The sequence below is a fragment of the Odocoileus virginianus genome, chromosome 33 (assembly GCF_023699985.2).
Source record: "Odocoileus virginianus isolate 20LAN1187 ecotype Illinois chromosome 33, Ovbor_1.2, whole genome shotgun sequence".
Lineage (NCBI taxonomy): Eukaryota > Metazoa > Chordata > Mammalia > Artiodactyla > Cervidae > Odocoileus > Odocoileus virginianus.
Window position 1 is genome coordinate 343817 of NC_069706.1, and position 16985 is coordinate 360801.

The window sequence follows — 16985 nt, forward strand, 5'->3', positions numbered from 1 at the left end:
CCTCGCCAGCTCCATGAGTGTGCACTGAGTGGACGGCTGCCCGCCCGCCCACCCAGGGAAAGGCGTATTTCCCACAAAGGAGAGAAAGAAAGCGCTGCCCGCCCCTCCTGCAGCCCTCCGCCTGCCTCATCTCTCGGGTCTCCCCTCCGTCCTTCCTCCCCGGTTAGCCCAGGCCAGCAGTGCCGCCATCCTGGGCCCAGTGCCAGCCGCCAGCCGGCCTCGCTCCCACCGCGGCCCTTCCAGTTGAGGCGGGCGCTCAGCCCTGGGCACACTGGGAAAGGCTGGGGCCCTCAGTACCCCCGCCCCTGCTCCCCCACCCTCCCCAGTTCAGCCCAGGCTCCTCCTGTGTCCCAGGCCCAGGCTGGAAGGAGTCCCCCGCTCTACAGACGGAGTGTCCTGTCAGCTCAGCCCACTGCAGGCTTCCTCGGGCAGGGAGCGGAGTGTCCCCGTGTGGGCCGGGCCGGGATGCAGGTGGTTTCTCCTCCTCCCAGTGCTCCCACCTGTCAGCATGAACTAGACCAGGGCACCCAGACACGCGGGGCCTGAAGAAGGAATTCATAGGGCCTTGACTCCATCTGAGGCCTGTCCGTGCTGATCGTGCTCGGCCACCTCTCCAGTGGACTCTGAACTCTCTGCTTAGTGCCTGTGGGAACGACAATGGAAGGATAAGACCCCCTCCGGACAGGGGAACCTTGAAGATTGTATCCAGGTTATTCATCACCTAAGAGAAAACAGACACTAATCACCCCTGCCTCCAGACAGTAACTATCGGAATGTAACCACAGGCTTGTCGGTTATTAACTGGTTGGAATGTAATCGTGGGCTTATTGATTATTAACTGTTTGAACACATAACAGGTGAATGATGGGGTTATTGTGATTGTATTTACCCTTCCTTTGTAAGCCTCAAGGGATTTGGGGTGGTGGCTTAGACATGTACACATGGGGTATAAAAGATTTTCACAAATGCTGGTCCGGGTCCTTGGCTAAGAGGAGACTCTGCCTTGGGCCCGCCGGTGTAATAAACTGCACTCCACTATCTGCATTGTCCTTCTGAGTGAGTTTGTTTCCCGGAAAGCGTGGCTATAACATTTGGTGCATTGGCCGGGAAACTCCTCACTTTGAGGAGACAGGTCTCATTTGAGGCCACCCGAGGCTTTGTAGTGTGAATCTCCTAGAGGGGGGAAGGCGCCTCGCCCCTCTGGAAGGATTCTGCTTCTCAATGCCCGGACCTTTCATGTTAGCAGGTAGTGGACGGCAGCAGGGGAACTGAGCGCTCAGGTGAGGAGGAACCCACCCATCAGGGTGGAAGAGGGGGCCTGGTCATCCCCCTGGGAGGGACTAGAAGGAGCAGGGACCCACAGGAGCCTGGAATAGGCAGGTGGCCATTGCTTGGTACACAGGTCGACGAGCCTTCTAGGGTTTAGGAAGGAAATTTGTGAAGGTCATTTAGGAGGTGTGTCCACGCCGTCTCGGGGAAAATTATTACCAAGAGATTGCCAGGGGATTTTTAGGATAGAAAACTGGTCCTTGTATGCTCATATTCTGCCCTCCCCCAGGAGGTGTCCCGTCTGCTGTGAAATTCTTGACCCCCTCGGAATTGTTAGGTTAGAAGGAGGCGGATATAGAAGTGAGTATGAATTGGCTTTTCCGGAGGTGGCCTGGGACGTGGGATATTTAACCCATCTGTGTTTTCATCCGCACCTGATCAAGCCCACCAAGGCAGAATGGACTTTAAGGGAGAAACAGTCTTGGACCATGTGATGTTCTGGTTCAGCTGTGCTGACCGGCGGGTGAAGACACGCTGATCCCCCTTCTCCCTCTGGGATCTGGCAGGTAAGGCTCTTCTCACCCCAATTAGAAAGGAGGCAGAATGGCAATTTAAGTGTCCCTGAGTGGAAATATCAGAAGTACATAGGATATTGAGAACTTTGTAGACAGAACGAAAAGGAAAAGTAGAAGAAGGTCCGAGAAGGTAAGCAAGATGGGGGGAAGTGAATCTAAGGCAACTGTATTGGAGTGCATGATTAAAAATTTAAAGAAGGGATTAGGAGGAGACTATGGGGTGAAGATGAAGCCTAACCACCTCCACATACTCTGTGAGGTCAAATGGCCCCCTATGGGAGTAGGATGGCCACCAGAGAACACCGTGAACTCAAAAATAGTGGAAGCTGGAAGCAGTCTATACAGTAGTCACAGGAGAGCCAGGACACCTGGATCAATATCCATCTATTGACTCATGGCTAGGGTTAGCTTGAGACCCTCCTACTTGGACAAGGTTCTGTATCCAGAAGGGAAAGGGAAAAATATTAATGGCACAAAAATTGACTGATGATAAAAAAGGCAATTCTACAAGATTTGGACGGGGTTGACCTGACCCCTCCCCCATGCTGGATAATGACGCGCCTGCCTCCCAGGGCTTCACCAGGACCGGAGGCCACCTTAATGCCCGATCCAGGGCCAGGGGAAGTTCCTGCCGCAGCCGCTGCTCCTCCGCCAGCTCTCCCGGAGGTCGTAGAGGCTCCGCTCCCGGTGACAGAAGCCTCTGGCCAACACTTCCAGGATCCGGCTCCAACCGAACCGCCCAAGCTATACCTGCCTCTCCCGCATCACAGCCCATCTTTGCCTTTGAATGAGAAGATCCAGTCGGGAGCACCAAACAACAGCTCATCTGGACTCCCCCACAAGGGTTTAAAAACTTCCCAGCCATCTTTGGGGAAGCCTTGGCTTCTGACCTGGACTCATTCCATCCGGAAGAGTATGGATGTCGGCTCCTACAATACGGGGATGACCTGCTGCTGGCTGCCTGAGACCAAGGAAAAATGCTGGAAAGGGACAAATGCACTGCTCCAGCTGTTGATGGAAGCAGGTTACCCGGTGTTGAAGAAGAAGGCACAGATCTACAAAGAAGAGGTAAGGTATCTGGGTTTTGTTTTAAAGAAGGGCTCAAGGTTCCAGACCCTAATTGGGTCCTATATGCTGATGGCACTAGCCTGATAAAACAGGGACAACTGCTGTCAGGTTAGCCAAAGCAGAAAGGGCCATCAAGACCGAAAAGAAATGGTGGGAATTGCCAAGTGGCAAATTACTGGTACTAGAGAAGCTGGCACACATTCTGATAAGCCAAACACACCAAGCAACCCACCTAGGCCATGCTGCCGGCTCACAGGTTAATGCTGCCTCTCAGGTATTCAGACAAAAACCTCCGGGTATTCAGCTGAAAGGCTCGCTGCTCCTTGAACACCTGGGAGTGGACTTCACTGAAATGAAACCTCACAGACACTACCGTTACCTGCTGGTCATGGTATGTATGTTCCCGAGGTGGGTAAAAGCTTTTCCTACCTGGACTGAAAGAACATCAGAAGTAGCCCGGTGCCTGCTTAGGGAAATAGTTCCCAGATTTGGATTTCCTACCAGCATTGGATCAGGCAATGGCCCGGCTTTTGTAGCTGATTTAGTACAACAAGTAAGCAAAACTTTAAACATCAAATGGAAACTGCACACTGCATATAGGCCCAGAGTTCTGAGATGGTGGAATGAACCAACCAGACACTTAAAGAGACTCTCCAAGTGGATCAGAGAGACTGACTGCTCCTGGGTGGACTTGCTTCCGATGGCTCTGCTCAGACTCAGGATGACCCCACAGTCCCAAGGCTATTCTCCATACGAAATTGTGTATGGGAGGCCCCCTCCCATAATAAAACAGGTGTCAACAAATTTGCCTCAGGTAAGGGGGGATAGGATTTCACAGCATATGGAACTGGGTAAGATAATAAATGGGGTAACTAAGCTTGTACAAAAAAGGGTGCCATTCTCCCTTGGGGAACAGATTCATGAGTTTACACTTGGTGACCAAGTGTGGGTCAAAGATTGGAAACATGATTTGCTAGCCCTTTGGTAAAAGGGCCCTTATGTTATTCTAACTACCCCTATTGCAGTTAAAGTTGCAGGTATTGTCCCTTGATCCATCATATGAGGGTAAAGAGAGCATAACATGCAGACTCAGAAAATGCTGAGTGGACTGCACAGAGGGACCACATTGATCCTCAAGAGACTAAGACCATCCTCAAGAAGAAGGAAAAGAAGATCCCGGACGAGCCCCTTCAGGATGAAGCTGCACAATCAACTCCTGCTGCTTGGCCTCATTAACGTGAATTTGAATTTAACTTCTGTCTCAACTCAAGACAACATTTTCACCTCATGGGCACATTCCTACGTGGACTTCCACAACACTTACAACTTCTGGATATGTAGGACTATGCCTTTGTCTGTGATGGATGGACTTCCTTGGTGGGTGTCACTGCTCCGCCAAGGAGATTTTAACCACTCTGCTCTTTTCTGGGATGACAGAGACTTTCCTCTCTTGTCATCATAACCTCTCCTTGCTCTCTTGGTGTAAGACCTACAGTCAATTAACTGGGGTCATGGGGTTACATTTGATATAAATGCCAGTGTAACAAAAGCCTAACCTACAACAAGCCCCAGTAAATCTACCTTATTTACATGCTAGGTGGACAAGATCTGTTTCAACGGTCTGAGTATATTGCTGCCTTTTTTGTATCCTCTATAGGGACAACAAATATATTATGATTAAAGTAGAGGCCTTGACTAATTTCACAAACAGGCCCTCCTAGATAAAACAGAAGCCATCCAAGCCTTAAATGAAGAGCAAATCTAAATGAAAAAAGCAGCAATTCATAATAAAATGGCTTTGGACATACAGCTGCTCAAAGAGGGACCTGTACTATAATTAAGGTTGAATGTTGTGTATACATTCCTGACTTATCTGACAATGTATCGACTACTTTAGATGACTTGAAAAACCAGGTAAAAACAAGTCAAATGAAAACATTCCTTTCTGGACTTCGGTCCTATCTTGGGTGAAGGGCGATTGGTGGAAAACTATATTTACCACTGTTATAGTTGCCGTGATAGTTCTGCTTTGTGGACCCTGAATTTTACAATATATTATGAACTTTGTAACCCGAAGGTTGATGTCATTCTCCCTAATTGGCAGTTGGAGAGCCAGGGTGCAATATATCCCTATAAATGATGCTCATAATATGAGTTAAGAGCATCAAGAGGGGGGAATGAAGAAGGAATTCATAGGGCCTTGACTCCATCTGAGGCCCGTCCATGCTGATCGTGCTCGGCCACCTCTCCAGTGGACTCTGAACTCTCTGCTTAGTGCCTGTGGGAACGACAATGGAAGGATAAGACCCCCTCCGGACAGGGGAACCTTGAAGATTGTATCCAGGTTATTCATCACAGAAAACAGACACTAATCACCCCTGCCTCCGGACAGTAACTATCGGAATGTAACCACAGGCTTGTCGGTTATTAACTGGTTGGAATGTAACCGCGGGCTTATTGATTATTAACTGTTTGAACACATAACAGGTGAATGATGGGGTTATTGTGATTGTATTTACCCTTCCTTAGACATGTACACATGGGGTATAAAAGATTTTCACAAATGCTGGTCCGGGTCCTTGGCTAAGAGGAGACTTTGCCTTGGGCCCGCCGGTGTAATAAACTGCACTCCACTATCTGCATTGTCCTTCTGAATGAGTTTGTTTCCCGGAAAGCGTGGCTATAACAGGCCCAGAGGAATAGCTCCCCCAGAACTTTGGGGAACAAATAGAGTTTCTGCATCTTTATTTTACTGAGACAAAGTTTTTCTTAACTCCAACTACCATCTATTATTATCATTTCATAAAGGATCATTTTCCCATCAAAACCTTTAGGAGGCTCATACACTTAGAATTATGCTTAAATGCAAAGTTATTTTTTCTAGAGTCCAACATGTAGTTCTCTGGTGGGAGCCACCGGGATGCACCCAGTCCGTGACAAGGTCATGGGACGAGAGAGGAACCTGCAAGGCAGCTCTTCCTCACATGGGGCTGCCCCGGGGGCCCAATATGTCCCCTCCAGAGCCTCAGGGATGAGAAAGGAATCTGCAAGGCAGCTCTTCCCCTCGAGGTTGTTCCAGGGGCCCGGTATGTCCCTTTCTTCCTTCTGCCTTACTGTTGTTGGGCTACTATTAATTTTGGGAAATGATATAGTAATAAGGCCTCGCTGGAAAAGTCCAAGCCTTTTTGGAAATGCTCAAGATTGCTCTGGCTCAGGACCCTACCGTAAACATCAAGTCATAAAAGAAAAGGCCACAGGTATAGTTTGGCTGCTTGCTTAAAAGATTATAATGTTCTAGAATCGAAAAGAGTAGAGGCATTTAGATTTAGAAGTAGATATACTGCTTTAGTTTACTTGCTCCTTGGTTGAAAGGGTTTTCACTATTGCTATATCCTTGCTGCTATTTGTTCATTGTTTCCCTTTCTTTAAACAACATGGGATATTATGGGTGTTTCTGTAAAATTAGAAAATGGGGTATATAGGATTTTAATAGAAGATTTATATTAACCAGCTTTACTGCCATTATCTTACTATTAATAGAGGTGTTTTGCTGCTTTAGAGGTGTTTTTGCTGTTTAATAGTTAATCACTGTAAATTGAGATTTTGTGGTTTCAGGTAAAGAAAAATATCAGGTTTTTCTCATGGTACTATTTTCAGAAATGTCAAACATGTTACTGTGATCCTTCCCATGTATTCTTTTATTGTCCAAAGAATTTACACTATACCTGAGATTTGTGGAACATTATTTTTGTTAGAGTGAGAATGTTAGGCCATTGAGGCAAGAAGACTATGTATGGGACATTTAAGTATAAACCCTGTAATCGGAAACGTTCTAGATGAATGCTTAGGGGGAAAACATGGGAAAAAAATATTGACGGAAGCACAAACCAATATCTGATGTAATATGTGGTGACTTAAGGGGGAGGTAACATTCATTCTATAAAAACTGAGCTATCCTAAAAATAAAAAAAAGCTACCTCTTCTACGAAACCATCTGTGTGTGTGTGTCTGTCTTCTTCCTCGCCGACGCCACTCATCCCTTGGGTACTCCTGGTCCTGGGGCTCCTCGGCAGTTCTCCCGTGTCCCCATTTTATCTGGTTAATGACTGCTTCCTGTCCTGGGTGCTGGGCACTTAGGAACCAGGAGGTGAAGGGCCAGGAGCTGCTCGCAGAGCTCTTGGCACGCACTGAACCGGGGACACGGTCCAGCGGCAATGGGGCCCGGTGACCGCAGTGAATCCTGCTCCCCTCCCAGTGGAGAGTGACAGAGGGTGGCAAGAGCAGAAGATGGGTGCCAGGACAGGAGGCTCTAGAGTCAGCTCTGGTTGTGGGCTCCCCCTTGGCACCCCCCACCAGCTTCCCTGGGGTGGCAGAATAGGGGTAAGCCTCCTGGGACCCCTGCTCCTAGAATAAGCCATCCACTGTGGCTCCCCTGGCAGTGATCCAAGTAAGAGTGAGAAGTCTAACATGCCTAAAGGGGGAATTCCAAGAGGACAGAAGAGAATGAGGCAGGAAAAAACATGAAATCTGGTGAAAGACGATAATTTACAGATTCAAGCAGCTCAATGTGTCCTAAGAAGAATGTGTAAAAGAAAATCACAGCCAGACACATCACAGTCAACTACTGAAAACCAAACAAAAAGAGAAAATATTGGAAGCACCCAGAGAAAAATGACATTCAAGGGAATAACAGTTCAAACAATGAATGACTTCTCAGAAACAATGGAGCAGATAGAATGGGGGAGGGGGAAAATAGACCTACACGGTTGCAAAATTCTTGCATCTTACATGAAATGGCACAATATAAATTCTAAATAGTCTGAAATGTTAAGAATGTAATTACAATCCCTAGAGCAACCAATGGAGAAGGAAATGGCAACCCACTCCAGTATTCTTGCCTGGAGAATCCCAGGGACAGAGGAGCCTGGTGGGCTGCCGTCTATGGAGTCGCACAGAGTCGGACACGACTGAAGTGATTTAGCAGCAGCAGCAGCAAAGTAACTAATATAAAATAATGCTGAGGTATACCCCCAGATCAGGGCTTCCCAGACGGTTCAGTGGTAAAGAAATTGCCTGCAATACAGAGGGCACGAGAAATGGGGTGAGGGAGTGTCTATCCCTGGTTGGGAAGACCCCATGGAGAAGGATATGGCAACACACTCCAGTATTCTAGCCTAGAAAATCCCATGGACAGAGGCGCCTGGTGGGCTACAATCCACCCAGTCACAAAGAATCAGACACAGTTCATCATGCACACATACTTCCAGGTCAAGGTATACCTAAAAAGCCAATAAATACATTAAATGATATTTTAAAATATTAATTTAACCCAAAAAGGTCAGCAAAGGAGGAAAAGAAAAACATCAGAGGGGGCAAACACAAAACAAAAAATAGGAAACCTGACTCACCACATCAATGTCCCTGTGTGTGTGTGTGTTTGTGCTCAGCCATGTCTGACTCCTTGCAACTCTTTGGGGTAGGATTTGCTTCTAAACTTGCATCCATGGCTGTGGCCTCAGGTCCACACTGGTTGTTGACCAGAGACACATGTTCTTTATCCCATGGGGCAGCAAGTGAGGGGGAAGGGGAGGTGAGGTCACCTTCACGATCAGTGACCAGACCCTCTCCTGCTGTTTCCTCCTTGTCACTGGGTGCAGTCCACACTCCAAGGGAGGGGGTTACAGGAGGGTGTGGGCTGAGCACTTTACTGTTGTTGACTTTTAAAAGTTCTTTGTAAATTCTGATCAGATATATGAGTTGCAAATATGTTCTCAACTCTGTAATTTGTCTCTTCCCTTTCTTGGCAATTCCATGCTGTCCACCTGACTGGCTTTGGTCAGTTGAGAGTCTCACCACCAGTGAGGAGTCTCAATGGGCTACACTGTCACAAATATTTGGGATTTTCAGACTTGGAGATTTGTGCCATCTTCATTTGCGTTTCTCTGATTACTCCTGAGGCTGATCACTTTTGCACTGCTTACTGGGTATCTGGAATTATTCTTTGGAGAAACTAATCTTCAAGTATTTGCTGTGCTTCTTGGGTCATTGGTCTTTCACTCACTGATTTCTGGTCATGGAGCCCTAGACCTGCATGGGTTTTAGGCAATGGAAACATTCTTTCCTGTCCTGTGACTTGTCTTTTTCTTTCTTCATGGTCTGTGTGTGTGTATGTCCTTTAAAAATTTTATTTATTTTGGCTGCGCCAGGTCTTAGTTGCAGCATGCAGGATCTTCAATCTTTATTGTGGCATGTGAACCCTTAGTTGCAGCATGTGGGATCTAAGTTCCTGATCAGGGAATGAACTCATGCCTTCTGCGCTGGGGGCATGTAGCCTCAGCCACTGGAGCATCAAGGAAGTCCTTGTGTGTGTGTATTTAACAGACCTTATTTCTGAGAAGTTTTAGATTCACAGCAAAATTAAGCAGAAAGTACAGTTTGCAAACATCCCTTGCTCCCAAACATGCACAACCTCCCCCACCATCAGCATCCCCACCAGACCATGTGGTACAGTAGTTACAGCTGATGAATCTACATCATGAATCACCCACAGTCCACAGTTTACATTAGGCTTCCATCTTGGTGGTGCACTTTTGGCAGGTTTGGACAAATGACAAATAAAGAATCTGTGCACAATGCAGGAGTCGCAGGTCAGGAAGATCCCCTGGAGAAGAGAATGGCAACCCACTCCCATATTCTTGCCTGGAGAATCCCTGGAACAAAGTAGCCTGGTGGGCTGCAGTCCATGGAGTCACAAAGAGTCAGACAAGACTGAGTGACTAACACACACATACAGTAATGACATGTATCTATCATTATAGCATCATACAGGGTAGTCTCATTGCCTTGAAAATCCTCTGTGCTCTGACTGTTCATCCTTTCCAGCCCCTAAGCCCTGCCAACCAGGAGTCTACACTTCATTGCAGTGAAGTGGGTTCCCTGGGTTCCCTTGTTGCAGAGCGCGGGCTCTAGGGCGCACTCTCAGCTGTGGTGCATGGGCTTAGCTGCCCCGCAGCATGTGGAACCTTCCTGCACCAGGGGTTGAATCTGTGTCCCCTGCATTGACAAAGAAGGTGGATTCTTAACCACTGGACCACCAGGAAAGTCCTGATTTGTAGTTTTTAGAGTATATGAAATCAAAAGGGAAATCAGACAGTACTTAAGGGACTTCAGGGCGAGTGAGACACAGGTTCAGCTGCCGGTCCAGGAAGATCCCACATGCCCCAGAGCAACTAAGCCCACGGGCCACAGCTACCGAGCCTGAGATCCAGAGCCTGTGTACTGCAACAAAGAGTGGCCCCTATTTGCTGCAACTAGAGAAAACTGGGAGAAATATCAACAACCTCAGATACACTGCTGATACCACTCTAATGGAAGAAAGCAAGGAGGAACTAAAGAGCCTCTTGATGAGGGTGAAAGAGGAGAGTAACAAGTTGGCTTAAAACACAACATTAAAGAAACTAAAATAATGGAATCTGGGACCATAACTTCATGGCAAACAGAAGGGGGAAAGTGAAAGCAGTGACAAATTTTATTTTCGTGGGCTCCAAAATCACTGCAGAGGGTGACTGCAGCCATGAAATTAAAAGATGCATGCTTCTTGGAAGGAAAACTATGACAAACCTAGACATTATATTAAAAAGCAAAGATATAAAAAAACAAAACAAACAAGCAAACAAAAAGCAAAAATATCACTTTGCCAACAAAGTCCATATAGTCAAAGCTACAGTTTTTCCGGTAGTCACGTACAGGTGTGCGAGCTGGACCATAAAGAAGGCTGAGTGCTAAGAAGTATCAGGTGACACTATGGCCGCCTGATGTGAAGAGCTGACTCATTGGAAAAGATCCGGATTCTGGGAAAGATTGAAGGCAAAAGGAGAAAGGGGCAGCAGAGGATGAGATGGTTAGATAGCATTACTGACTTAATGGACATGAATCTGAGCAAACTCCAGGAGATGTGGACAGAGGAGCCTGGCATGCTGCAGTCCATGGGGTTGCAAAGAGTTAACACAACTTCGTGACAGAAAAACAACAAGAGAAAGCAGCAATGAAGACCCAGTGTAGAAAAGAAATGAAAAATCCACCTTGGAATGCAGGGTATGTGGGTTGAATCCCTATTCAGGGAACTAAGATCCCACAGCCAGGGGGGAACTAAGCCCATGTGCTGCAAACGACAGAGCCCATGGGCTCCAGAGCCCGTGTGCCACAACTAGAGAGAAGCCCAAAACAAAGATCACAAGTGCTGCAACTAAGACCCAACGCAGTAAGAAATAAATCAATTTTTAAAAAAAGAAAGAGGGACTTCCCTGGGACTTCCCAAAGACTAAGACTCTGCACTCCCAATGTAGGGGCTCCGGGTTCAATCCCTGGTCAGGAAACTAGATTCCACATGCTGCAACTAAAGATCCCGCATGCCACAACTAAGACCCAGCACAGCCAAATAAAAAAATAATAAAAGTAAATATTAAAAAAAATAAAATACTCTGAGATGAAAGGAAATGAAGGCATATCAAAACAAATGGAATACAGTTAATACAGTGTTTAGAGGGAAATTTATAGCTCTAAGTGTCCATACTAAGAAAGAAAAAAGATTACAAAACAATCATGTCCCATCTTAAGACAGTGGAAAAAGCAAGTCTCTTGTATTCAACATTTTACTGGAGATCCTGGCTGTGGTCACCATGTTTCTCCCCTCTGGAGATTCCAGCCAGAGCAATTCATTAATAAAATGAAACAAAAGGCATCTAAATTGGGGACCCTTGCGTGTACAAAATCCTGAAGAATCCAGTAAGCAACTATTAGAACTAATAAATGAATTCAGCAAAGTTTTTGGGTACAAGATCTACATACAGGGACTTCCCTGCTGGCCCAGTGGTTAAGACTCTGAGCTCCCAATGCAGGGGGCCCAGTTTTCCATCCCTGGTCAGGGAACTAGATCCCACATGCTGCAACTAAGACCTGGTACAGCCAAATAAATGAATAAATATTTAAAAAAAAAAAAAGAATCATTTAAAAAGATCTACATACAAAACTCAATTGTATTTTTATACTCTCGCAATCAACAACTGAAAATGACACTAAGAAAAAAACTCCATCCACACAACACACAGAAATATACATGGGGACTTCCCTGGCAGTCCAGTGGTTGAGACTCTATACTTCCAATGCCAAGGGCCTAGGTTTAACCTTGGTGTAGAAACTAAGATCCCACACACAGTGTGGTGTGATCAAATAAATATCACAGCTTAAAAAACAAATTTTAAAGTATGTATGTTTTTTACAAAATTAATTACGTTAGATCCTGTGGATCTCAAAATTCAAATAGTAAGCTGCCACCTTTTCAACCTGAACTGTACTATAAATGAGAATATCTGTGATTTCTGTTTATGATCAAGTCACAGGCATCGCAAGGTGTTTCAGTGAAGCTAAATTCCTCCTGTTCGAGGCCCGTTAAGAATAAGGGTGGGATTTTTCCCCATCCAAATGCCTGGATGCCCGGCCTGACCTTGCCTGACCATGCAGGTTCATCCTCCCAGTTCAGGGTGTCAATTCAGAGGGAGATCCAGACCCAGGTGGGAGCAAACCCCTCCGCCCCACCCCCACCCCGCCGCCCGCCCAGCCCAGAAGCCGGCCCTGCTTCCAGGACAGGGGTACAGGCGCAGGAGGACCTGCATGAACTCAACAGGATACTCAAGGACTGCGTTGATATAAAAGAACACGATCCGTGCTGGGTTCATCACCATTATTCTTTTTTTCTTCTAATTTTTTTTTTTTTTACCTGCACTGTAAGCACTTTGTTTTCTTCTGATTTTAACAGAAATTGACATTAGACACTTCCCAAGTCCACTCGAGTGAAACAGCGTCTGGGGGGAGGTGCGGGGGGGGGTGGGGAATGCGGGGTGCAGGGGGGGTAGGGGGAGGAGCCATAGGCGCAAAAGCCTGGGGACGCTTGCCCTCCCTCGACTCCTTCCCCTCCCTCTCCTTCCCCCAACCCGCCTCCCTCTCTCCCTCCACCCCTGCGGCCTCCTCCCGCCTCCCTCCTTCCACCCTTTCCCCCGGTTTCTTTCTCTCCCGCCTCCCCCTCCCTCCGCCCCTCCCCCTCCTCCCAGGACCCTCTCCCCTGCGCGCTCGGCCGGCGCCGGCGGCTGGGAGTCATGCGCTGCGTCTCCGGGCTCGCGGCGCTGCGGGGGCTGCTGTGCGGCGCGCGGGCCCTGGGCCCTAGCCTGCTCGCGCGCTCCTGCTCGGGTGAGTCCGCCCGCCTGGCGGCCACGCGCGGGGTGGGGCGGGTCGAGGAGCCGCCGGCCTTTGCTGACGCACGTGCGGCCCCGGCGCGGCGGCTGGAGGCCCGAGAGCAGGCGGGCTGGAGAGGCGCGCCCCTGGGGTTCCTGCCCCGCGGGGCCCCCGCGCTCACAGCCACTGCGCTCACCGCCACCGCCACCGCCCACTCCCAGCCAGGCCCCCACGGCCCCGCTCACCTCACCTTATTCTGGGCAGGGGGTCCCAGGGCTCCGCAGCCGGAGGAAACCAGAAGCTTGGTGGCCACACTTTGTGCTTGCAGGGATCCCAGGGGGCCCAGGGCTCCTGCGTGAGGTCATTCTCAGCAAATGAACACTCCTATCCTGAGGCGTCTTTCCGCCAGGCATATCCCTGCCTGGAGCCTTGCAGTTATCCGGGGGTCCTCCACCCCAGCAGCTGGCCCTTGGGCGCTTCCAGAGTCCTGGGGTTCCAATACTGGCGAGGGTAAACTGCCATCTTCCGAGACAGGAGCCAGCTGGCAGGAGGCCAGGCTGGACAGCAGGGCCCCTAGGGACTGGGCTTGGTGGAGGGGGGGGCGGGGAGAATAAGGGTGGGGACCTTCCTGCAGTGCAAGGCATTGAAGGTACGTGGTGTGGTGGGCACCCGATGCCTGCTCCCCAAGCCCTCCTGGGGCTGGGAAGGCAGATGCAGATGCCCCCAGGGACACTGGCTCTTCTGGACCTGACTGCTCATCTCTTCTCCAGTTTTCTCCTCCCTCTCTGCAGTGCTTAGCGCCAATCCAGGGTCTGGGCCCTTCTCCAGAGTACACTTGACCCTAGACCCAATGCCAAGGGTCAGCCTAACTCTGGAAGTTTTAGGTGGTAGGAGGGTGATGACGCTGGGGGTCTCTCTGGCAGCGTCACGCCCAGAGGAGGAGGACTGGGGCAGTGTTGACTTTAGGACACTTTAGGTTTCAAGTGTCCTGCCTTGAAACCCCAACAGCAGCCTGGCCAAGGAAGGTGTCAGGGGAGGACCCTTCCCCCTTTCTCAATCCCCAGGTCCCTTTCTCTCTCTCTCCCTGTGGCCCAGTGGGAAAGTGCTTTTCACTCCCTGGTCCCAGAAGATGGATGCTGGGTCCCTCCTGATGTGGTAGTTTGGGGGTGCAGACGTGTCTATGCTAGCTCCCCGAAGTACAGGCGTGAACATCAGGACTTGTACTTTCTTTCCAGTGTGGCGTCTCAGGGGCACCAGCTCCATCAAGGGCAGCTTCTCCCACTGCCTGCCTGGGTGGGGCCATGGCCCCTGCGACAGGCTGAAGTCCCCAGGGACCCACCGTGCTGGACAGTCCTGGCTGTGGGCACCATACTTTTCCCCTCCAGGACCGCTCTGGTTGAGGCAAACTCTGCAGTCTAGGGGACGCCTGGGTCTTGGCAGGGGAAGCCAGGTCCAGGAGATGTGAAAGGTGAGGCCATGGCAGCCCCGAGCCCCCCTCTTCTACAGGAGGACCCTCCTGGACCCGGGAGCGGACCCTGGTTGCGGTGAAGCCAGATGGGGTGCAGCGGCGGCTGGTCGGGGATGTGATCCAGCGCTTTGAAAGGAGGGGCTTCAAGCTGGTGGGGATGAAGATGCTGCAGGTACCAGGGCTTTTGGCCTGTGGGTGTCGCTGAGGGGACCGGGGTGGGGGCTGTTCTCAGCCCTGTGTCAGGACCAGCCTCCTTTTGCTGGCAGTAGAAGGGGAGGGGCGGGGAAGTGTCTGTGCTAAGCTGGAATGCCAGCCCTTGTCAGTGTTGTCTGCTGAGGGCCCTGCAGTCAGGATGCCACAACCACTGCCCTGGTGCCCAGTGGGGCTCCCTCTCACCCCTTCCCTCAATGCACCAGGCCCCAGAGAGGATCCTTGCTGAGCACTACCACGATCTGCAGAGGAAGCCCTTCTACCCAGCCCTCATCAGCTACATGAGCTCCGGCCCAGTGGTGGCCATGGTACGGTAGGGCCGCGGCGGTGGGAGGGTGGAGGGCCCTGGGTTGAGCCCTGGGTGACCCCCACCTCTCCCCACCTGCTCTATCTCTCTGCTGCAGGTCTGGGAAGGCCCCAATGTGGTCTGTACCTCGAGGGCCATGATAGGCCACACCAACTCCGCCAAGGCTGCCCCTGGCACCATCCGGGGAGACTTCAGCACCCACGTCAGCAGGTAACACACTCAGCCACTTGGACCTGAGGGCAAGTGCCCTAGGGGCTCAGGGTGGCGGCCTGTGCCCAAGGCAGATCCACTGAGCCTGGGCGTCTTGCTAAGGGGAAAGTGAAGCTAGAAAACGATGGTAGCATGTCACACCTGATGTTGGCTAGTGCAGTACTTTTCAAAACCTTTTCGTGTACACAGGAGATGATAAAGCATTCCCTGTGTTGTGTCTATGGTCTGCCATCAGGGTCTGTCACCTGACTTTACCTCCAGACACCCCAGGGTTTGGCCCGGGACAGATGCCAAGGTCAGGCTGGAACCCAATTTTCCAGCTCCTCTGTTCCTTGCCCCTCTGCACCATCACCCACCCACTCCCCTAGACAGTCGGGGATCGGCAGACTCTGCCTAGGACCCCCGAGGTGCATGCTGAAGCCTGTGTCCTACCTCTGCCACCTGGCACAGGAATGTCATCCATGCCAGCGACTCTGTGGAGGGGGCCCAGAGAGAGATCCAGCTGTGGTTCCAGAGCAGTGAGCTGGTGGACTGGGCAGATGAAGGCCACCTCAGCAGCATCTACGCAGCTTGAGCACGCAGGTGCCCGCGGTCACCCCGGCATCCACTCAGGACCAGCTACCTCTGTTGACAAGAACTTGAGCTCACACCCATGCTCTGCCCATCTGTCCCAGACCACCTCCCTGTCCACCTTCTGCCCCACTCCAGCCACAGAGTGGTTGAGCCACCAACTTTATGTGCCTTTTAGTATTATCCTAAGCCAGCAAGGGACTGGACCAAGTCCTTTCTGAACCAAAGTGCCAGACAAGCTTTGGGGTCCAAAAGCTGGTAGTGTGACCGTCCTTTCCCCAAAGTGGGGACATTAAAATTCACTGTGCTGTGCATGGGAGTGGAGTGCTCATTATGGCCCCTGCCATCTCTAAGGTGGGAATGAGGCTTTATGCAAAGTTGTAAGCAGCTTGAAAGTAGAAATGAAGCTTACCATCTCACACACCAGGAGATCAAGAACTTTGTTGAATGTATGAGACAGGCAGAGGTCCAGAGGCCTCCAGCCTGAAATCTGGGAGCTCCAAGCTGAGCCACAGAGCTTGTGCTGTCCCTCAAGGAGGAGCCCTAGGCAGTTGTGAACAGGAGCAGGAAGGGGTAGGCAGGGAGCTGAAGCCGCCCCGAAGGCAGAAAGGCTGTGGCCTCATTGACACTGCATATGTCACTCCTCACACCTGGCCCTCAGGTGTGTCCCTGGCCACTCATCACAGGTACTGGATACTGCATGTCATTACACCTGCTGAGGCCGACTGGTCCTAACCCTGCTTTATGACGTCTTGGCGACGCTGGCCTTGGGTTCCAACTCAGGTTTCTGCCTGTGCCTCCACGTGAGGGCGCGGTTGAAGGGTCTGACCTTTAACTGGCCATGAAAGGGTCATGTTTGAAGCTGACTCTGGGGCTGGCCATGCGAGGAAAAGGCCTTCCTAGTTTCCCGTGACTTTCCTAGGCTCTAGTCTCCTTCCCTCTTCTTTGCAACAGGGAAGAGAAGCACCCGGGAGAGGAAGACACTTAAATGCTAAGCGAGTCCGAATACGTGTTTTAAATGCACAGAAAGGCCCAAAGCGGTGAGGGAGCCGAGGGGCCCCGAGTCGGCCCGTGAGCTCCA

The 16985-nt window shown here is 50.2% G+C and overlaps 2 protein-coding genes across 2 annotated transcripts in view; one reads left to right on the plus strand and one right to left on the minus strand.

Annotated features, from left to right (window-relative positions):
* PGAP6 (post-GPI attachment to proteins 6) overlaps positions 1-14648 on the minus strand; it is a 27237-nt gene extending 12589 nt beyond the window's left edge. Inside the window, exon 1 of the mRNA XM_070460652.1 lies at positions 13390-14648. The gene's annotated coding sequence lies outside the window, so the exon portion shown is untranslated. The remainder of the gene's footprint in view (positions 1-13389) is intronic.
* On the plus strand, positions 12873-16000 carry NME4 (NME/NM23 nucleoside diphosphate kinase 4). The gene is made up of 5 exons (XM_020900219.2): positions 12873-13154; positions 14646-14779; positions 15024-15125; positions 15222-15334; positions 15785-16000. Exons 1-5 carry the CDS (start codon positions 13064-13066, stop codon positions 15906-15908), a joined length of 564 nt encoding a protein of 187 aa, XP_020755878.1. The 5' UTR covers positions 12873-13063; the 3' UTR covers positions 15909-16000.
* Positions 16001-16985: the final 985 nt, after the last annotated feature.